General features: G+C 40.1%; 1 protein-coding gene across 1 annotated transcript in view; it reads left to right on the top strand.

Annotated features, from left to right (window-relative positions):
• Window positions 1–24,019, top strand: part of CPA6 (carboxypeptidase A6) — a 109,181-nt gene that overhangs the window by 61,359 nt on the left and 23,803 nt on the right. Inside the window, exons 3-6 of the mRNA XM_038391412.2 lie at window positions 2,765–2,889; window positions 9,362–9,476; window positions 13,159–13,260; window positions 14,167–14,271. Of these exons, the coding sequence (XP_038247340.1) occupies window positions 2,765–2,889; window positions 9,362–9,476; window positions 13,159–13,260; window positions 14,167–14,271 (447 nt within the window). The remainder of the gene's footprint in view (window positions 1–2,764; window positions 2,890–9,361; window positions 9,477–13,158; window positions 13,261–14,166; window positions 14,272–24,019) is intronic.

Raw genomic sequence — 24,019 nt, forward strand, 5'->3', positions numbered from 1 at the left:
TTCTCTTTACCAACCTCACTGAAAAGCAAACAAAGGAGTGCGGTTATTGTCGAATATATTAAATAAAGCTTTGATTACTTTTTGCCTCTTCCTGGTTGCCACACAAGTCCTTATAGAAGCCCCAGAGACTCTTTCACAGACCTCTTATCCTTTAATTGGCCCATTATCAGTGCAACTAAGGACAGTTGGATAGGACTGCATTCAGAACCTATCGAATTCATAGGCCTCCTATGTGCTCACTCTCTAAATACGCTGGTCCTGATTCACCACTACCTCCAAATCCACTTCTACATAGTAGAGAGTGGTGGCAGTAAGAAGATGGCTTTGGCTCCTTCATTTTTGGCTACCCAGACATAATAGAAGTTAGAAAGCCTTACCTAGCAGGAGGAGTTGATGTTCATCAGACTACTGTCCTGAGCCTACAAACACATTTGCAGGTGAATAACGTCACATACAAGTAGTTCTGCTGACTTCAGTGGGACAACTCATATGCTGATAGGGAACTCAGATATGAAAGTGTTGGCAGGATCAAGGCCTAAATCATTTATTCTGTTCTCTACCCTATAATTTTAACATGCTGCCACTGCAGCTTGGCCTTCCATTGTTTTATTATTAATTAATTATTTATTATTATTATTATTATTATTAATAATTATTATTATTTTCAATCAGAGTATTAGCACATACGTTAGTGTCAATCGTTCAGTGTTTTTTATCTGTGCAAGAAGGGAAAGTCAGATTGCTACCTACTGACATCCAGTCTCCCAGTACTAAACATGTATAATGCCCCACCACTCACTAAGGTGTTAATGTAAATCCCAAATGTCCTCCTGTTAGTCAGTGTATCTCTTGGGAGTTAAGTAATCAAAATATTTGGTGATTAAAATGCCACTGGAAGTGACTTGACTATATTAGTGATTAGGGGAAATAGTTTATTTGAAAGTGTATTAAACAAATGTAGTGTTGGTTAGAGTATGTGTGTGGGCATGAGCATGTACACTGATAGAGCATAAATAAAGCAAGAAGAAAGGAACTCGATTGTTTTTGTTACTGGCAATAAATTCCAAAATATCAGAGGCTTAAAAATGCCAGTAAAAGCTCTTCACTAGGCCATTTTAACAGCTGTCATCACAACAATAGTTGTATTATGAGCCTGACATTCCTCAGAGGCACGGGAAACCAGATCCCATAATGATCTTATGAACAAGGAAAGGTTTTGGTACCTGCAGTGCCACACCTAATTCAATAAATTAAAAAAGTTAAACTATTAGTTAAAAAACAAGTATAGCAAACTATTACCTTCATATACTACATAATATATAAATAGACACAACTTAGTCTGGATATTAAGAGTAAATTATAATAGTATTGTGCTGGAAGGTGTTAATTGTGCCCAAAAAATAGGTCATTGATCTAAAAACAAATCACAGATCTGGTTAAAGCTGATTGGTGTGTTAAGCATCTTTCTTTCAGATTAATTGGAAGGATCAATTCAATGCCCCTTCATGTAGTATTAACTGGAAACAAAAGGAGATTGCTGTCCAGGCCATAGGACACATCGCAAAGCCAGAGCAGGGCTAAGCCATGTGGTCTGAGGGATTTCCCTGGGACTGGTGCCAAATGCAGGAGCGAGGAGGTTGTTTGGAAAGAGGGGTGGCGGGGGGGTGTTAGAGGCAGAAAGCCAGCAGGGAGGGACGTGGTCATGAACATGACCCTGAGAGGGACCAGAGAGACAGAACTCCTTGGGCACAGAACTGACTGGCGGGGCAGAATGAAAAATAGTGAGCAAGTAAACATCTTGCTGTTGTTTCTACCCACTGTGTTCAGCAGAAAAGGACTTTGTGTGTATTCTTTGTAAACAAACAGAATTGCGCCAAAGAATATACATGACTCGTCATTGATTTCTCCTCTTAGAGGAAACAATCCCACAAGGCCCCACATATTGGCTAACCACTTGGGCCAAAAAAGGCAACCCTGCTAACGTGACCAGAAATAAAATACACCATGTTTCTTTTATACTTAGAAAATAAAATTACAGATTAATTTGGAAGTGTAGACACTTGCATTTAGGTATATGTTACCTTTCTTTGATTTTGTAACCTTTCTATATACTGTACTTTTTTTTTTCCAACATGGGACTATTCCCATCTACCACAGCACCATCTAGTCATTCAGCACTGAGGTAGGACTGTGTCCTGACCATAGACACAAACCACAGATAACCCTCAAGTATGAACACAATCTCACCTCTTTTATAGCCCCATGCTAACCTAATCTGCATTGAAACTTGGGTTGTACCTCTGGCATATTTATTACTAAAGGTCATTGCAGAACTTTAGCATACACTTTGCAAACACCACATTCATATATTTTTGAACAGTTTCCATTTCTCCTCAATTTTTGTTTCCTTGCATTGCTCTATTGAAAAATAAAAATGAAAACAAACGTTGCTGACTATAGGGAAGCTGATACAGCGGGAATGTGCAAGATTTTGACAAGGTAGTTCAGACCAAGAAGAGGTCAAAAAAATTTTGTTAAACTGAAAGTGAAATATTTTTGTTTCAAAAATAAAAGTTTGAGTCATTCTCTAACTACTGTAAGTAAGTAGTGTTTGACCAGTGTACTAAGCACTAGTACTCCAGTGATATTAAATAAACAACATGCCATATTAGATACATAGAAGAAAATTACAACCATGCTATCTCCTGGATTTCCCCACCTACACTGAATAAATATGAATTACAGGTTGGTTCCTGCACTACAGGTGGACCTGTGGCAGCCCAGCAGCGTCTTCCACATCTCAGAGGGTACAGTCACAGATGTACATGTTCCAGGGAACAGTTCACAAATTCTGCTACCCTACCTGCAACAAGCAAACATCAAATACACGTAAGCTTCCATTTCACTTTCTGCGAGTTATCCTGGTGGAATGTGGTATCTGACCTCTAATGCAGGTTTATGTCTATAATACCAAGCTTGTTTCAGCACAGCATATTTTCAATTTGTCTCACAGGTAGCTAGATATTCACAACAAGACAGTCATTTTATGGAATAACAGAGTCTCCCACAGGCAAACAGTTTAATTAAATGGCCTCCTTTAGAGTGCAGACCAGTGTGTCTGGAATGCATGTCAAATTGTATCTATTGTGAGAAAGATGGTAATTACTGTTCCTATTCTATAGTCTGTTTTGCCTGTACATACACTTAACAGGAGCTGGGTTTGCTTATAAGTATACTGTAAATGAGAGAACTCACATGCTTCATTAATTATATAAAGGAATGCACTGATTTGTTTTATAACTCTCTGTTCTGGTCACAAAATATAGGTCACGTAGAACAAAGACTGAATAAGCATCACATCCCACATAAATGTTTTTAAGTATTCAGGAACGTTTCAAATTGTATTGATCATACTCTTCATGTAGAGAGAAAGGGTGATCTTGTGGTTAATGCCTTGATTCAGCAAGGCATCTAAGATAATATATGTAACTTTAAGCATATGAGTAGCCCTCCTGAAGCCCATAGACTACTCACATTCTTAAGCATGTGCTTAAGTAATTTGTTGAATCAGGTCCTATATGGGGGTAATTGTACTTATCTCAGTGTGAATAAAACATTAATGTTTGTAAAGTATACAAACAAAGTGGTATGCTTTTACTGGAAGTCACTGCCAGTATGATTATTTCTTATAGATTGCAATGATCTCAAAATACTAAATTTGTAGTCCTCAAAATAAAAGCAAATATAAAACAATTAAGTATGCAAATCTAGTAGCCCGAGATCAGAGCTGTTTTGCTATGGGCCCTACATTATGGCAATTTTACTTGCATTTAAAAATGAGATGATTATGTGATATTTTTACACTTATGTTTAACTTTTATGTTACATTTTTGTACAGGAATTGACATGTCCAGTTTCTTGCATTCATATGGCTGCTGCTGTTCCTTGTCTCAACAAAAGTCTATAAAAAAGATGGCACAAGTGTTGTCATCGTCATCAAAAAAATACTTTAAAAACATTATTAATGTTGCAAAATCAAGCACTCAGAATTTAGGAAACACCAGAATTAAGGCTGCCTGTGTGACCTTAATTCATCCCTTCTGCATATGCATTATGATAGAGTCTTTAATTACATAGAAATGTAGGGCTGGAAAGGACCTCAAAAGATTATCTAAGCCAGCCCTCTATGCTGAGGCAGGACCAAGTAGACCTAGACCATGCCTGATAGGTGTTTGTCCCACCTGTTCTTTAAAACCTCATATGACAGGAATGCCACAATATCCCTTAGGATATATGCCACAATATCCCTTTTCCAGTGCTTACCTATCCTTATAGTTACAAAGATTTTCCTAATATCTAACCTAAATCTCCCTTCCAGCAAATTAAACCCACTGCTTCTTGTCCTACCTTCAGTAGACATGGAGGACAATTGATCACTGTAAAGAGCCCTTAACATATTGTAAAGAGCCCTTAACAAGTGCTGCCTCTGTCTTCTTTTCTCCAAATTAAACATATCCAGTTCTTATACCCTTTCCCTGTAGGTCAGGTTTTCTAAATCTTTTATCATTTTGTTGCTCTGAATTCTGGACTCCTTCCAATTTGCTCACATCTTTCTTAAAATGTGGCACCCAGAACTGGACACAGTATTCCATCAGTGCTGAGTAGAGTGGGACAATTACCTCCCATGTCTTACATATTATACTCCTTTAACACACCCAGAACTATATTAGTCTTTTTTGCAACTGCATCACATTGTTGGCTCATATTCAATTTGTGATCCACTATAACCTCCAGATCCTTTTCAGCAGAACTACCGCCTTGACAGTTTTTCCAAATTTTGTACTGATTACATAATATTTTTCCACAGGACCCCTGCCTCATTCAGTGTAGAGGATGGACAGTGCTCACTTAATGAGCAGCTATTCAATACTTGATTCAATTAAGAACCTAATTAGAATATTTTGTTCCCCTTGTTATTTCCCTTCCCAATTCTCACTCCCAATCTCCTTGTGCAACTAGTCCTAGCCTCCCCCATCCTCACAGGCCCCCATTCCTAGCATCCTTACCCCCATCAGTCCCAATTTATCTACATCTACCAGCCCTCAGTCCTAGTCTCTTTGCCCAACCAGTCCCAATCTTTGGACCATTCAGCAGCAAAGCTCTATGAAATCTCTACTTAGCATGTGTGAAATGATACTTTTTAAAAAGGTTTATAACTTGGCCTAAATTAGGCAGATTTTCATGGAAACCTCAAAAGGCACATCCCTGATACACAGGTCACCCAAATGCCAGATACCAAGTCCCTGCTCCAAAGCAGGCAGGGAGGCCAGATTTTTTTTTAACATGGTATAAAAAAACATGGTATAACAATGTATTTGACACTAGTCTGATTCTAAGAATCAGCTTAACTATTCTGACTGAAACTTTCTAAAAATATTCAGCCTGAGGCAGACACCTGACATGTAAAATTTCAACCAGAACAGTTAAAATTTGTCAAAAATATAAGCAAGTGAAAACAAAGTCTTATAATGGGACATGTCAGGCAACTTTAATAGGCAGTGAGCAAGAACACTGATTGATTGCTTGGCTGTCAATAAACCCTCAATGTTTAGTAGTAAGGCTTGGAGTGCGGGCCTAATGGTATGGAAGCTGTGGGATTGCTCATTCTTAGAGAAACTGGAGGTGGCAATACCAGGATTCTTCAAGTATGAGCATGCAGAATTTGGCTTGCTAGGAGGATCATTAGCTTTCCTGGACTTCGCTGGGTACTGACAGGTGGCACAACAAGAACACGGACCCATTGCCACCTAGTGGTTCAGTTCTTAACTGATTCTGAACTGGCCAAGGCCTCTGTGCAGCCAGACAGCACTGTTGGGGTCTTCAAGACAACCCAAGCTGCAGCTGCTGCACATATCAAACAATAATACTCATTGTTGAGGAGTGCCCATTAGCCAAATTCAGCAGTGGGTTCCAAGAGCTCCACTTGGCCACTAAGAACGCTATTGTTTGGCTCAGCAAATGTGCAAAATCAGGAAGTATTACCAGACCCATCTATAATACATAGTTTTATCTGACCCTTGAATTTACCAAACTCTTATTTAGCTAGCAATAAGATGGCCATGAAAACAGGCTGTCATAAATATAAAGGGAAGGGTAACCATATTTCTGTATACAGTGCTATAAAATCCCTCCTGGCCAGAGGCAAAACCCTTTCACCTCTAAAGGGTTAAGAAGCTATGGTAACCTCGCTGGCACCTGACCCAAAATGACCAATGAGGGGACAAGATATTTTCAAATCTGGAGGGGGGGGTGGGACAAAGGGTTTGGTCTGTCTATGTAATGCTTTTGCCGGGAACAAATCAGAAATATAAGCCTTACAACTCCTGTAAAGTTAGTAAGTAATCTAGCTAGAACATGTGTTAAATTTTCTTTTGTTTAATGGCTTGTAAAATAAGCTGTGCTGGAGGGAATGTATATTCCTGTTTTCGTGTCTTTTTGTAACTTAAGGTTTTGCCTAGAGGGATTCTCTATGTTTTGAATCTGATTACCCTGTAAGGTATTTACCATCCTGATTCTTTTACCTTTTCTTTAATTAAAATTCTTCTTTTAAGAACCTAATTAATTTTTCATTGTTCTTAAGGTCCAAGGGTTTGGGTCTGTGTTCACCTGTTCCAACTGGTGAGGATTATTACCAAGCCTTCCCCAGGAAAGGGGGGTATAGGGTTTGGGGGGGAATATTTTGGGGAAAGATGTCTCCAAGTGTTCTCTTTCCCTGTTCTTCGTTTAAAACGCTTGGTGGTGGCAGCATACTGTTCAAGGACATGGCAAAGCTTGTACCTTGGAAAAGTTTTTAACCTAAGCTGGTAAAAATAAGCTTAGGGGGTCTTTCATGCATGTCCCCACATCTGTACCTTAGAGTTCAGAGTGGAGAAGGAACCTTGGCACAGGCTATGCACCAGATCATCTTTTACTGAAGAGGCTCTGTCACAGGGACCACCACACCAGAGCACCATCAAGCAGCTAACCTCTGCAATACAGGCAAGTCCTGCCTCAATTTCTCCTTCTTCAGTCCCTGTGGTCACTCGAGGTGCCCATCCTTTCCGCCACAGACTAGTGGCTATATCACTGCCCAGGAAAGGAATGAGGTCTCTCTCAGGGTCTAATAAAAGCCCTATTTCCAAGCATCATTTATTAATATAAGTGCATCCATTCACAGGACTCTCAATGTGAAACAGTTCACAGACCCCCAGATAGCTCCTGCAAGTGGGTTTCCCATAGTGTTCCATACCCCAGGCCTCCTTTGCCCATGAATCTGATCCCTGTTTCTTCAGAATCACTCTCTTGTATGTTCAGCCTGGCCTTAGCTGAGTCGGATCTTCCCTTTTAACTAGAGGCTGCTACGTGAGCCTTTCAGTCACTAGGATTCCCTAGCTCTAGCCAGCCCTGTCCCACCAACTCTCTCCGTTCTTTCTCTGCACCAGCTCTTCCCCACAGCAGCTCCCAACTCCTGCTCTGTAAGGAGTTCATGCAGCTTGCTCCAGAGAACCTTCTTCATCTCTTCCACTCCTTCTTCCTCCTCCCACCACTACCACTTCCTGTTTCTTATTCCTCCTTGTCCTAACCAGTACCTAGGTGTTATAGATACCAGGTGCCCTCTATGAGATCCCATTTGCAAGCGGCTAATAAGTCACAGGGGAACTGGATCTGTTCCCTCTGAAAGGGACCAGTCACCTTGTGATAGGCTCCTGTACCTGCAGTGTATAGGCTGACTATTCAGTCCCTGACAGCCGCTTGCAATTGAAGTTAGAGCCCTGGGCCGCAATAAGTAAACATAGTATGTGCTCACTGAAAGTAAATAAGAGACCCTATAGTATATTCTCATTCTGAGGCACAGAAATCTATACATGGGGAGTTATGTTTAAATCCACACACTTCAAGATGATCAAATAGGACTTGATCCTGAAAGGTGCTGAACATTCTATCCAGGATTCAGCAGAGCACCTAAGTATGTGCTTAACTTTAACATGTGAGTAACCCTACTGACTTCAGCTGGATCACTCACATGCTTAAAGTTAAGCACATGCTTATGTGCTGTGTTGGCCTGGGCTCAGAGTGCTCAGAAAATCAAGGCTTTAGCCCTGGAATTTATTTAAAAATGTATGACTGAAGAGATGCCTTCAGTCATAATTATATATATATATATTACTTCCCTGAGATATTTATTTGAAGAACATAGATAATAATTACTTTGGTACACATATTGATATGCTGATTACATATTAAAATGATATAATTAGTAGTTTATGAAATTAGTAAATAGAACATTTCTTTTTTCTGTATTAATCATTGCTGCTTTAAGAATTAAAAAGATTGAGCATCATCCTCATTTTATAAAAATGACACCTGAGGGCATTAATTGCAATGTTAGAGCAATTCAGTTCAAGAGAGTAGCACCATGATTTTCAAAGCCCGATTCTGTTCTTAATATTACACTGACATATCATATCGCCACTGATTCAGTGAAGGTACTCCTGATTTAAGCTATTGTATGATCAGAATCTGACCCCAAATGTCTGAGATAACAGCACTCCACCAAGATGGATAGACTTCTTTCCATGAGTTAGTGACCTTTCTGTGCTATTCTTTGGTCTAGGCAGAAAAAAAGAAAAGCTTTTTTTCTGCATTTCTCTTTCAATACCAGCCCCCTCGTCCTGTCTATATCTAAGTGTGTGACCGTATATTTAGGTTACATTACACAATTTTTGTTTCTCAGTTTTGGCTCGACATTTTTAAAATGACTGACTGCAAGATGAATATTTCATAGAAGAACTATAGTATAACTATACATGATAAACCAAGGAAAAATTTTACACATTCATTTTTGCTTTAGATGGAATATTTTCAATGCCCAAGTCTGATATTTTCCTGTTGTTTTGTATCTGACCCCCCGCCCCCGTATCTATATGTATGGTTCAGTACTTCTACACGGAGAGAAAACATAGGCATGCATATTTTACAGATTTTTTTCCAGTATAAAAGTAAGTTACAAGTGCTGCCATATAAGCATAACTTGAAAACATTTAAATTAGGCTAAATTGTTTACATCTTTCTGTTTCATTCACTTAAAAACAAACTGCCTCCGTTTTGGAAAGCACTGTTATGTTTCAAAGCAATTGGACTACTTATTTGGCAGCATGTATTGTAATAAGCCTGCAAACTTTTATTGTTAAAATAAAAAAGGATGATGTAACATCAGCACGATTTTACTGTGGCTTTATTTCTCTTTAAATCTGATATTTATTTTGCACCGCACTGTATTTTATTCATGCCATTTAATAATGCTGCTTTCTTTTTAATCTAGGATCATCATATCTGATCTACAGAAAGCGATAGAAAAACAAAGTGGTTTGCGATCATGTAGGAATCGTAGATCAGTACCAGGGTACAACTATGAAGTGTATCACTCACTGGAAGAGGTACGTTGAAAATGAAAAGGTGTCTGTTATCTAAACTCCCATTCACTTCAGCGAGGCTAAGATTTCACCCTATCTATTTAGAAGTGTGTTCTGATCCTGATGAATAGAGATGCTAGTAAATGTTAAAGGTACATATTCATTTTCTAAATGTTTTATATAAAATAAAATAAAAATATAGACCCTTTAAAGTTTGTTTTTTAATCCATTATTATTTATAATATTTTCTTTCAAGGTTTGGCATCTCAAAAAAGAAATATCGGAACGGGGAAAGGGACAGAGGAGGGAACAAAAATAACCAGGAGTATGGAACAGCTTCCATACAAGGAGAGAATAAAAAGACTGGGACGGTTCAGGTTAGAAGAGACAACTAAAGGGGGATATAATGCAGGTCTATAGTATTAAGAATGGTGTGGAGAAAGTGAATAAGGAAGTGTTGTTTACCCTTTCATGTAACACAAGAGCTGGGGTAACCTGATGAAATTAATAGGCAGCAGGTTTAAAACAAGCAAAAGTAAGTACTACTTCACACACTGCAGAGTCAACCTGTGAAACTTGTTGCCAGGGGATCTAGTGAAAGCCAAAAGTATAACTGGGCTCAAAAAAGAATTAGGCAAATTCATGGAGGATAGGTCCATCAATGGCTTATTAGCCAAGATGGTCAGGGATGCAAATCCATATTCTGGGTATCCCTAAACCTTTGACTGCCAGAAGCTGGGACTGGACAACAGGGGATGGATCACTCAATTATTGCCCTATTCTATTCATTACCTTTGAAGCATCTGGTGCTGGCCACTGCTGGAAGACAGGATACTGAGCTAGGTGAACCAATAGTGTGACCCAGTATGACTTATGTTCTTATGTTCCTTTTCCTTTTTAAAAATGTAACTAATTACCTTAGAAACTTCTTTGTTTTAAACTAGGCACTGTTAACGTAACTTTGATTTAAATTCTTTTGACTTCAGAGTCTAAGAGCATGGTTACTTTATTTACATTAGAAGTCTCACTGAAGTCCACAGTTCTACTTGTGATTAAAATTTTCTCACATGCTTAAGTGTTTGCAGGATGGGGCCCAAAAGAGATAAAAGTATTCAGGTAATGGTTCTTCTACAAAGGGCCAAAGCCTGCAAGCTTTCCATGTGAAGAACTCCCATGGATTTCAGTGGACCAATAGAGAAATAAATATAGGCACTGTTTGTATTAATTAAATTATTATTAGGAGCAAAATTCACTATCATTCAGATGAATTATATCTTGATATCTGTAAGGTTTGTGACACAATCCCACATGACATTCTCATAAGCAAACTAGAGAAATGTGGTCTAGATGAAATTACTATAAGGTAGATGCACAACTGGTTGAAAGACTGTACTCAAAAGTAGTTATCAGTGGTTTTCTGTCAAACTGGGAGGGCGTATTTAATGGGTCCTGCAGGAGTACTGCGTCCAGTACTAGTCAATATTTTCATTAATGACTTTGATAATGGAGTGGAGAGTATGCTTATAAAATGTGTGGATGACACCAAGATCTTGGAGGGGTTGCAAGCACTTTGGAAGACACGATTAGAATTCAAATGATCTTGACAAATTAGAGAATTGGTCTGAAATCAACAAGATAAAATTCAGTAAAGACAAGTGCAAAATACTTCACTTAGGAAGGAAAAATTAAACGCACAACTGCAAAATGGGTAATAACTGACTAGGCAGTAGTTCTGTTGAATGGCATCTCCAGGTTATAGTGGATCACAAATTGAATGAGTGAGTCACAATGTGATACAGTTGCAAAAAAATCTAATATTATTTTGGAGTGTATTAACAGGGGTGTCATATGTAAGACACAGGACATAATTATCCCACACTATTCGGCACTGGTGAGGCCTCAGCTGGATGTCCACATCTGGGTGCCACATTTTCAAAAAGATGTGGACAAATTGGAAAGAATCTAGAAAACAACAAAAATGATAACAAATTTAGAAAACCTGATCTATGAGGAAAAAACTGGGCATGTTCAGTCAGGAGAAAAGAAGACTGTGTGGGGAGCTGATAACAGTCTTCAAATATAAGAGGACAGTGATCAATTGTTCTGTACATCCACTGAAGGTAGGACAAGAAGTAATGAGCTTAATCTGCAGCAAAGGAGATTTGGGTTAGATATTAGGAAAATCTTTCTAATTATAAAGGTTTCAGAGTAGCAGTCGTGTTAGTCTGTATCCGCAAAAAGAAAAGGAAGACTTGTGGCACCTTAGAGACTAACAAATTTATTTGAGCATAAGCTTTCGTGAGCTACAGCTCACTTCATCGGTGAGCTGTAGCTCATGAAAGCTTATGCTCAAATAAATTTGTTAGTCTCTAAGGTGCCACAAGTCCTTCTTTTCTTTTTTAATTATAAAGGGTAGTTCAGGTCTGGAATCGTCTAAGAGAGACTGTGGAGGTTTTTAAGAACAGGCTGGACAAACATCTGTCAGGGATGGTCTCGGTTTACTTGGTCCTGCCTCAGTGTAGGCGGCTGGCCTAGGGACCTCTCCAGATCCCTTCTAGCACTACATTTCTATGATTCTGTGAGTCTATGAATCTCTCACTGAAGTCAAGGGGAATGTTCTCTGAGTAATAACTTAAGTATAAGCTCCAAGGTTTTAAAATTTCTGCTTATTTTCATGTGAAAATTGTTTGTTTGTTTTTTAACTATGACATGGCCTGTTGCTATTGCTTCTCCTCCTCTGAAGCTATACGTGCAGAGCCTCTTCAACATCGGGCACTGAGACATTGAGTAGGGAGAGGAAGAAGGAAAAATCAATCCTCCCATTTGACAGTGTGCATGCAAGTACAGAACCTACTGCTGTTAGTACAGAGGATGTTAGATAGAGCTCTGCAAAATCTACCTATTTCAGTTTGCACTAGAAACAAAACCATTGAATTCAGTTTGTAGGGATCTGTAGGTCCTGAGGTTTAGTTGCAGTATCCTATCCACTCACAGCAAAAAATGAAATTGTTGACACTAGTATCTTCTACCACTCCCCTCCCTTCTCCCAACAAGCCCATTTTCCATCTTTACCTGGTGCCATCTTCCAGATTGGAGACTTCTTTCTCAATTCAGCTCCTAATGTCTTTAGGGAATGTCCAGTTGGCCTCACATCGGGGAAGCTAGCTGGATTGCTTCCTCCATACCACTTCTTGGTGGGAGGGGTCTTCAAGGTAGACATACTCCCTCCCAAATTCTTGGTGTTTTCCAAGGGGGAGGTTAGTTGTCACTTTGTTGTAGTGAGGCTCCATCCAGGAGGAATTAGAGGAATTAGGGAAAACTACACCTGAAGTTACTGAAGAAGCAAGGCAGGACAAAAAGGTCTAGAGCATTTATTAGAGCACAGAGATAGTACAAATGAAAGACCAAATCAAAAACCACACTAAGGGCTTAGTCATAGTAGTAGAAGTAGTATTAAAATAGCATCTATGAACCCTATTAAAAGCTCAGCCCCAGGTGCTAGGCACTGTGCAGACATGGAACAAAAAAGACTGTTCCACTCCCTTCCCCATATTGCTCACAATCTAAATGACAGACAGGACACAACTGGAAAACAAAACATATTCTTGACAGGTCTCATTAGCCTTTTTTTTCTCCCCTTCACTTTAATATCTCTTTCACAAAAATGTTAATGACTGAGGCAGCAATTTTATCTCTGTATTTTCAGATTCAAAGTTGGATGTATCGTCTGAACAAAACCCATTCAGATCTTGTTCATATGTTCTCTGTTGGAAAATCATATGAAGGGAGACCTCTGTTTGTACTAAAGGTAAAAATTAAATAGTTAAAGCAGTTGTATGTAACACCTGAAACCAAACTCAAATAACTATTTCACACAGCATATTTATATGAGAGGTTCTAAGCACCTACTTCTCCTAATGAAGTCAGCAGGATTTGTGGGAATTCAGCACCTCTCTGGATAAGACCTTTAATAAACAATGTAATAAGCTGTGAGAAAATAGTTCACACATCAGAATGTTAAGAGCCAAATCTGCTGGCTTTACCTCTACATGTATTCTCTTTGCAATCTACTGGATTATTTGTGTGAGTAAGGCAAGTAGGATTTGGTTTTAAGGAAGTTGGAAAGATCTGTGTTTATAACTGACTTCTAGAATGAGTACCCTCAAGGATAGATGGACCACAAGAAACCCTGGAGCTCTTCTGTACATTGTGCCCCACATAATTCTTGTTGATCCGTTGATGATGAAATGATGGTATTCAATGCTCAAAATTAGCCAAGGCCTACAAAGGAAAAGTTAGTACTTCTATATGTTTTCCTTGCATCCTTTCCCACTAATTTCTTAAAATTTGGTTTCATATCACATGCTGATTTCAGGAAAATCTCAGAATTATTCCCCAAACGTACATTTTCCCAGCCCTGCTCCAAGTGGCATGTAAGGGCTTATGTTTTCAATATAAGAGGAGTTGATAGCTCTGACTTTTACTGTGACTTTTTCAGTTCTCCAGTTTGTAACCTTGAAATGATCTGCATGGATGATACCTAGAATTCCCATTCCAAAATAACAGATCTGTATCTCTTTTGTAACTGTTTACAAGAGAAGTTCAAAGTGTCTATGGTAGCTAATTAACTGTGTCCATTTCTGCTATTGCTGCTCACTAAATGTGAATAAGCACTAAGACCTGTTGTGGTAACAATGAATATTTACTTTTTTAGTTAGGTAAAAGAACACGGCCTTATAAGAGAGCTGTCTGGATAGACTGTGGCATTCATGCAAGAGAATGGATTGGTCCTGCCTTCTGCCAATGGTTTGTAAAAGAAGTAAGTGTGCAATGCCTTACACTATTTTTGCTTTAGAGCAGCGTTTCCCAAACAGTGGGTCATGACCCACAAGTGCATTGCAGGAAGATTGTAGATGGGTCGAGGGCTCAGTGTGCAGGGGAGACCCTGGTGCAGGAGGAGTACTGGAGAGGTTGTTCACCCTGCACTCAGCCCACAATACAAAGCTGGGTGCAGTTCCCCGCTCTGGGTGTTGTAACCTGGCACGTAGGTTTGCAGCACCACTCAGATTTAGTCTGGCCACCATTCTGTCATAATGGAGGGGCAGCCAAGCCAAACCTGAGTGGGGCTGTCTCCCCTGCATGCAACCCTAGACAAAGCTAGGCACACATCACAAAAACATGCCCTACGTGTATTGGCAGAGATTTGGAATGGGAGTCTATTCAGAACGCCCACACTGTGGAGACTGATATGTTGGCAGTGGTCCAGATAAGTCAATGCCAAGCCCACCACTAACCTTTGTAGAGCAATCTGGCAATATCCTTGCCCTTGAAACTTAGAAATCTTGAAAAAGAGAAATTCATCCCATGTGTAATTCAATTGGAGTGAGTAGAGTAACACCAGGGATGAATTTGATCCAAAATGATGAATTCTGGATTGTCTGAACACTCACTGTCTCATTAATTTCTCTTTGGCTCCACCCCACTCTATATTTTGTTCCCTTAACCCTTGATTTATCTGGAGTCTAATCATCACATACATACTCACAAATAAACTCCAGTTCCCTTTGTCATTCTTCAAACAATGGGGCAGGGAAATTAAACCAATTAAAATTCAGCATTTCACTTGCCTGCTCCAGTACATCAGTATTCTTTTTCATGTCACCACTTACTCTCATTTTCACTCTGGGCTCAGTTCAGATATATGACAATTTTGCAAGATTTTTATTTAAGGACCAGGGTTTTACCTGCCAAACACTAGTCACTTTGGATCAGCAAGATTTATGGAATCAAACAATTGTCAAAATCCTTCATAAACAAACTATCCTAACTACTGCTGTAACTCTGAATGCAAGTGTCTTCCTATAGCACACATTTTCCTCCTTCCTTGGTTCTCCTCTAAGCCCACATTGTAGCAACACTGTCTTCTCAGGAAACCTGCCTCTAGTTTTCCAAACTATCAGCATTGTGGTAACTCCTGATCCCGCAAGGCACTGCACAAAGTCAGACCCCCGCACCCATATATAGCCCTGTAAACTTTAAGGGTGTATTCACTGCAGTACTACAGTTGGGCTCTTTCAGGTCTTGCCCCTACCTACCTCCCATCCACACACAATATACTCTAAACCCAAGTTTAATGATACTTCCAACCTACACCAGGTAGCTCAGTGGGGCTGTAGGCTAGCGCCCGAGAGAGGCTTTCAGTCAGGTTGGTCACCCACCCACTTTGCAGTGAGAAAGGATGTTAAACCACAAAGTGATGCTAATCCTCCAGTGCCTTCCCATATTTCCCCCACATGCCCAGAAGGATAGACAAGTTCTCCTACAATTCACTGGGAAAGAATTATAGAAAAGCTCAGCTTACTGCAGCGCAAAAAAAAAACATGTGATATGGCTCAAGAAGTCCTAGTGATATACATGAGGGAGCACAGCACCAGTGAGGACATGGTAACACAGGTATGGCTTTGCAGTGTCGCTACTCATACGCAGGCGCCAATCACCTGAGTTTACTCTGCAGGGAAGGCATACTTTAACAGGACTCTATGCAAGTATAATAGTTTGCAAATACAGAGGAGCCTGCAGGATTGGGATCCAAGTCCCAGTCTTGAAATGAGGGAGAAGTGGGTGTAGCAAATAAGCAGTGTGAGGCACTCCCTCCAGTGCCTGTCTTTTTAATTTAGTGCTTTAAATTCATTTTGCAGTTAGGTAACTAGGATAAGGTTTCTTTTAAAGTCCACAGCAGGAAGTAAGATACATATGAATTTTCTGCCTGTTATCTGAGACCCTTGAAGTCTAGACTGCTAGCATCATTTCACTAAATATTTAACATATGTTTTCTGTGTTTAATTAAAATGTGTACAGCTCAGAATCTACTTAGAGTAAATGAATGTATGAATGTGTCTGTCACTCTTTCTCATGCATCATATTTGTTCACATGTTGCATTTCCTCTATCCCCCTTCTTCAGTGCAATGTGTAATCCCAATTTTTAGAAAAGCACAACAGGAAAGGAATCCATTATAGTCATAGTTTCTGGCCAGAGTAAATGAAAACAAAAAAAATATGAACTTGAGATATTTGGATTGGGATGTCATTTTCCCACTAAATGGTTAGCCATTTTAATGAGAGCTCCAGAAGCACTCCACGTTTCAATATGCTCTCAACTCTTGGCAATTCTCTGTAAGTGTGTATGGTAAGCAGGTAAGAAGTTCATCCCTTCCGAAGTTTAATCTGAGTTTTGGAAAACACAGTCCATTAGGAGGCAAGTTTTCTGGACATCCATACACTCTGTCTCAATACTGACTCCAGGCAGGAAGGGCCAGGAGAGCTCCTCCAACTAATGCAGGGATAGTGGGGCTATGCCCATCTCCCCTTAAAGGGCAAGTCACCCTGTAATAATTTGCTTTTCAGAAAACTGAGAAGTTACTCTCCATTCTTGCAAGAGCTGAGAACACTGGAGGCAGCAAGTTCAGGCCATAGCTAGGGGAGGGCTCTATAGCAAACCATGTGACCAAACTGAGAAACACGTTTATTGGTACAGAAGGCATCTCATTCAGGCTTTCTCAGCTATGAAAAGTCAGCTTGTGGAATGGAGGGTCTCTACTGAGGACCAGTTAAGGACTTATCTTTACTAGAAAATGACATTGAGCTAGAACACAACCTTGAGGAGTCCTGTTAAGTAATAAGAAAAGGAGTACTTGTGGCACCTTAGAGACTAAAAAAAATATTTAATGCATCCGATGAAGTGAGCTGTAGTTCAAGAAAACTTATGCTCAAATAAATTTGTTAGTCTCTAAGGTGCCCCAAGTACTCCTTTTCCTTTTGCGGATACAGACTAACACGGCTGCTACTCTGAAACCTGTTAAGTAATGTGATGCTAACTACAACTTTGCTGTCATGGCACACAGGGACAAGTTGTGTTTAACATCATGCAGCTGGTTGTGAGTAAACCCCACTGGAACCAAGATTTACCCTTGACCCATTAATATAATACTAAATACAGCTTGTGGCTGTCTAGTGTGACAGCAAAGTTGTAGTCAATCTTGTGTTAGTTTAAGGTCATGTTCTAGCTCTCTAAATTTCTAGTGAACACAAGCCCTTATTGAAGATTAAAAAAAAGGTGAAAGTCATGAATAAAAAGTTTAACCAGTGTAGATATACCAGAGTAATAATTTATGCTCCCTTTTCTAAAGCAGAAAAAATGATGACTCCTCAGAGTCTTAAGCAGTGTGAGGAAAAGGGGGAGAGGTGTCATGTTCTGATAGAGTGGTGTAATTCTCCACATTATCAAGCTGCTTGCTGTTCTGTAGATAGCAGAAAGACAGATTGTTGTCATCTGCCATTTTTTGCCTTCCCCTCCCGCTTGCATTTTATCTGGAAAGGAAACAAAAATTAAACTTGTGTTCATGAAAGATGAAGTATTCGTTTTTATCATTTATTTTAGTATTAAAGTGTTGTCAAAACATTATTGTGAGGTACCCTTTCAGTATGTTTCCGTGTGTACCCTTAAATTCTCGGTAAAGTGGCTGTCACGGTCAATGCATGTTAGGGCTCAGTCCTGTACCAATTAGGCACATATCTGCATTGGGCAGATGTTGGAGGAATTCTGCCTAAAGGAGGTAGAATTTCTCCTGGAGCTCTATAGTAGACTGGGAAAGTGTGACTGCTGCTACACCTCTGCAGAAGTTGCTGCATATTCCACTCTACCCACCTAATCATGGCCCTGCCTCCTCTCCAGCTCTCTCTCTTGGAGCACACAGACAGCATGTGGGTTGCAGTTGAACCTGGCTGCATAAGATGGTGGATTTTCGCACCCTTCCTGCCTGCCCTGCTTACACTAGGCAGCCAGACACAATCTAGTCCTTAACAATACTAGAGAATAAGCAACACTGTTCTATGTATTTAAGATGCTAAATATTCAGATATTTATTTATATGAATATGCACTAGAGACCACAGGCAGCTGCAGTTTGCTGCTGATCAGAGAGTCGGTCTCCTTTGTGTAAAGATGATCCCACACTACACAGTTTGGGATGTTTTCCTCTAAAAATTTGGTGCAGGCCCACGCCTACCTTTTTGAAATAAATACTGTTCTTTTTTTTTTTTATTGGGAAAGGCTGTTCTAAATGGTGTGTGTGTGTGCACATGCACACACGTTTCTGGCCTTTGTTATACAGATCAGAGTAGGTAATCATAAATGATCTCTCTTCTGGCTTTACTCTGAATATTTTTTTCTATTTGAAAATACTTATAACACAAAACCTCAGCCAAATCTAAGACTCAAAAGTAGCCTGGATGTGTATCCCTGCCTGATCCTGCAAATACTTGCTACTAGCCACTAGTGCAAGTGGATTTCCATGGAGCTAAGCTCTGTGTGGGTAGCATGGGTTTGCAGAACCATGACCTAATTATGAGTGTAATTTTAATGAATAAACTCTTAAGCAAATGATAAAAAAGGTTGAGTGTAGTACCTTCTTGTCACCACAATGAGGCATGTGATGATTGAGGCATTATTTTATAAATAGCTGTGGAAAGCATTCCTATGCTTTTAATGTTTTTTCTCTTTTGGTCCATAGTGTGTCCAGTTTTGTTCAACAAGAAAAATGTTTAAAGTAATTTTTCCTTGCTCTGCAACAAAAAAGAGAAAATTATCTGCAGCTTCTTAGTGTAGAGAGATGTTATTTTTGTTAAAAGAAAAGGAGTACTTGTGGCACTTAGAGACTAACAAATTTATTAGAACATAAGCTTTCGTGAGCTACAGCTCACTTCATCGGAAGTGAGCTGTAGCTCACGAAAGCTTATGCTCTAATAAATTTGTTAGTCTCTAAGTGCCACAAGTACTCCTTTTCTTTTTGCGAATACAGACTAACATGGCTGCTACTCTGAAACCTGTTATTTTTGTTGTGCACTTTAAACTTGTCAACTGCATCTTCATGACAACCCACAATAATCTTGTGAAGGTAAAAATTACTTTCGTTCAGATTGCAGCTATTCATTTTTTTACCACATGAATGCATTTTGATGAAATAAAAGTATCACTGCAGCTGTGTTGTGCCTATAGGAGGAGTTTTCCAGTGATAATCACTATTTGTAGGTTTCAGAGTAGCAGCCGTGTTAGTCTGTATTCGCAAAAAGAAAAGGAGTACTTGTGGCACCTTAGAGACTAACAAATAAATGTGTTAGTCTCTAAGGTGCCACAAGTACTCCTTTTCTTTTCACTATTTGTAGACGTCTGTGCTATCAATCACTCGGACATTCAAACACCAATACACACAGGGGCTTTCCTGGGTATCTGGCTGGTGAATCTTGCCCATATGCTCAGGATTTAGCTGATTGCCATATTTGGGGTCGGGAAGGAATTTTCCTCCAGGGCAGATTGGAGAGGCCCTGGAGGTTTTTCGCCTTCCTCTGTAGTATGGGGCATGGTTGACTTGAGGGAGGCTTCTCTGCTTCTTGAAGTATTTGAACCATGATTTAAGGACTTCAATAGCTCAGACATGGGTGAGGTTTTTCATAGGAGTGGGTGGGTGAGATTCTGTGGCCTGCGCTGTGCAGGAGGTCGGACTAGATGATCAGAATGGTCCCTTCTGACCTTAGTATCTATGAATCTATGAATCTATAAACTAGTGAGTATGGGCTTGTCTGCACTGGCAATTTACAGCACTGCAACTTTCTCACTCAGGGGTGTGAAAAAACACCCCCCGAGCGCAGCAAGTTTTAGCGTTGTAAAGTGCCAGTGTAGACAGTACACCAACACTGGGAGCTGTGGTCCCAGTGCTGGTAGCTATGCCCCTCATGGTGGTAAGTTCTTTAGGTTCTTTATGTTTCTCTTCAATGCATGTATTGACCTACATGAAGGGAGGGAGGACCATAGATTACAGGATCAAAGAGTTTAGAGGAGAGACTAGGAACTCAGTCTGTGTGCACGACTGGAATGCTAGCTGCAGGCATAGCACCTCTGTAAATACCTCTCTTAATAAAGAGACAGGTTAGTTTTAGAAACATAGGAGAACACCCATCGTTGCTCAGCAATGTTATCTGCACAGAGGAAGAATACAGTCCTATATTCCATGAGAGCTAGGTGACCGTATGTCCTGTTTCGGCCGGGACAGTCCCTTTTATAAGCCGTGTCCGACCTGTCCTGACTTTTTTGGCAGAAGAGGGAATTTGTTCCATTTGCTCTTGCCAACTGGTCAAGTTGGCAAGAGCAAGTGGGACAAATGCCAATTTTGTCAAAAAAGTGGGTTGTGATACAGAGGAATGTGGTGGGGGGGGAGGGCAACAGCAATGCCAGTCCCTTGCAGACAGGGGAGGCAGGGCTCGGGGGGCCAGGCGCGGTTCCAGGCATAAGTGACAGCCTCTTGCAGTGTTGGGGGAAGCAGAGTTCCAGCGACAAGCAACCCCAGCCTCATGGCAATGTCCCATTTTTCCTTTGGGAAATATGGTCACCCTAATGAGAGCCCGTATCTGCAACTCTTACACAGAATAATACTTTGCAAGTAGACCCATTGACTTCAGTGGGACTGCTCATGTGAGGGAGTACTACTTAGCATGAAAAGGAATTTCAGAATTAACTGTCAAACATTGGATAATTTAGACAATGAGGAAAGTAAATAAGTTATAGGTGACTGTTTATCCCCTTTACTATTAGAAGCTGTCACTGTGTCTCAACAGCAAATTGAACAGACTGTATATTCAAACTGTTGGATTGAAAGCACCTGGACAAACATTTCCTGAGGTTAACATAGCCAAAAATAAGATTTAAGTGTCAAATTTTCCAAAGCTGGGCATCCATTTTGCAGAATTTTTAGGGATAAATGTTTGGGTACCCCTCCACTTGGCCACTTGGAATACTCCTATTCTCTAAAGGTGGTACAGACCAGTTATTCCTCCCTCCTAAGTGGTTCTGTGGCCTACCTTGGGACCAATGGACCCTGAATCCTTTATGGATCATTTCTCCTTCCCTCGCAAAGAAACATGGAGTTCTGCATCTTCTAATGCTGCTAGACGCTGAATTACTGCAGAAAAGTCCTTTCCCCAAAACACTGTGCTTGTCTAGACTCAGTGGATGGCTGGGTATGCAGTCTTTCCTGGGATTACAGTTGAATGCCCTGGCATATCAATCGAGCTGCTGGCTCCATAATCCCTTCTCTTCTCCTCTGACCCAGCCACCATACAATCCACGTGTAACCTCCCCTCCTGTTCACCATCCCAGTATGAAATTGTTCAAGATACAGTAAGTCTGCCTTGTGGCTTTTTATTCTGCTGGACTGGGCTGGAGGTTTCCCAGTGTGCTCTGTGTTGTGTACCAGTGTGTATCCACCTCACCAGACCCACACAGACAAATCACAGAGGAGCAAAATTTTATTCTGTTAGGAAACACAGAACGGGATTACAGTCCAGCAGCCTCCTCTCTGCTTGCCTCATGCTCCCAGTTTCAGCCATTGCTAAAGTTTTCTGCTGCAAGGACAAAGGGTACTTCCTGGCAAGAACCAGGAAGTAGTCCACAAGTTGTGGTTCCCAGTGCTTCTGCTGAAGCACACTGGACCTTGGACTACACCTGTCTCAGGCACCTAAGTTAGGGGGTCCTTCTCCTTTCTGGAGTTTTCCCATAGGGTCCCTGCTAAGCATTCCCAGAAGGACATAATACTTTGTCATTTTTCCAGCTGCTGTTTCTAATCTAGTGCCAGTAGATGCTTCTTGTACCACCCCAAATGGCAGGGAAGGTTTGTTTGCAAACATTTTTCAGGCACAGTTGAAGCTCCAACTTTTGAAAATTTGACCCTATGTTTTAAGATCTCTATCTGAGTCATGAAATTGCACTTTATTACCTCATGTGGAATCATAGATCTAGCACCAGGCTTATGACTTGTAGGGCTCTAAGCAAAAGCAGATCCCTAAAATGTAAGAGAGGAGAGCAGATTAAGTTATGAGTTGTCTCCAGAGATGAAGATAGGAAACCCAGGATTTACCAAATCAGTGCAGAATTACGTGGGCTCAATCAAGCAGCTGCTTTGCTTGTTGCCTATGGCCAGACCTGATTATAATTTAAAATGTACAGAAAATAACAAACATCTTAAGTTACTTTCAATAAGGATGCTATGATTGATGTTTGAACACAGAGAGAGGAGCTAAAAGCCTGTTTCATTAGAAATAGTGTTATGGTATGATTGCTATGAAAACAACAACATAGTCAGTTTTCAGTGCTAAAATAGTAACTGGCTAAGTCAGTGTTAATAATTATTAATCCAAAACCAGAAATAGCAAGTCTTAACTTAAATGTAAAGACAATGAATTGTGGAACAGGATACGGTTATTAGGCCCAACTAGCTTGTCTACAATTTAAAAGTTTCTCTGAAGCCTGTCTCCTTGCCTTGTCATTTGCCATCAATTCCCTTCCCTTGTAAAATGCATAGATTCATTCATTCAGTGTTCTTTGATTTGCAGCCTTGGTGACTTCTAGCATTTCTGTGGCACAGTGTGTTAATATATAGAATAGATCCTCAGCTGGGGTGAACCAACAATAGCTCTATTAATCATTATGTAGGTTTGCTGGTTTATGCAGCTGAAGACATGGGCCTCTCTTATCAGTCACTGTTTATTTTTTCTCCATCAGATTTTTGGCAACGTTCCTATATCATCTTCTCTTTTGGTACTAATACTATTCCACATTTATTGGTCCAGACTGGTTCTCAATGAATTTAGTGGCAAAACTTCCATTGATTTCATTCGGGAATGCAGGATTAAGCCATGTAAAATATAATTATTTTATATTCTGAACGCATTGTACAAACTGTAATGGAGAAAAATGACTAGTGGTTGACATACAAGTTGTATTTGTCATGGTGATGAGAATATATGTTTTAACACTTAGTATTTTTTCACTTTAATCATTATTTTGAAGATTTGATACACATTACAAAAGGCAAGTTGCATAGTATGATACTGATAGAATATAAGAACAGAACATAAGAATGGCCATACTGGGTCAGACCAAAGTCCATCCAGCCCAGTATCCTGTCTGGGAATGAACCTAACAGGTAATGATCTAGTGATCTCTCTCCTGCCATCCATCTCCACTCTCTGACAAACAGAGGCTAGGGACACCATTCCTTACCCATCCTCGCTAATAGCCATTAATGGACTTAACCTCCATGAATTTATCCAATTCTCTTTTAAACCGTGTTATAGTCCTAGCCTTCACAACCTCCTCAGGCAAGGAGTTCCACAGGTTGACCGTGCACTGTGTGAAGAAGAACTTCCTTTTATTTGTTTTAAACCTGCTGCCCATTAATTTCATTTGGTGGCCGCTAGTTCTTACATTATGGGAACAAGTAAATAACTTTTCCTTATTCACTTTCTCCACACCACTTATGATTTTATATACCTCTATCATATCCCCCCATAGTCTCCTCTTTTCCAAGCTGAAAAGTCCTAGCCTCTTTAATCTCTCCTCCTATGGGACCTGTTCCAAACCCCTAATCATTTTAGTTTCCCTTTTCTGAACCTTTTCTAATGCCAGTATATCTTTTTTGAGTTGAGGGGACCACATCTGTACACAGTATTCAAGATGT

This window comes from Dermochelys coriacea, chromosome 2 (genome assembly GCF_009764565.3).
Source record: "Dermochelys coriacea isolate rDerCor1 chromosome 2, rDerCor1.pri.v4, whole genome shotgun sequence".
NCBI lineage: Eukaryota > Metazoa > Chordata > Testudines > Dermochelyidae > Dermochelys > Dermochelys coriacea.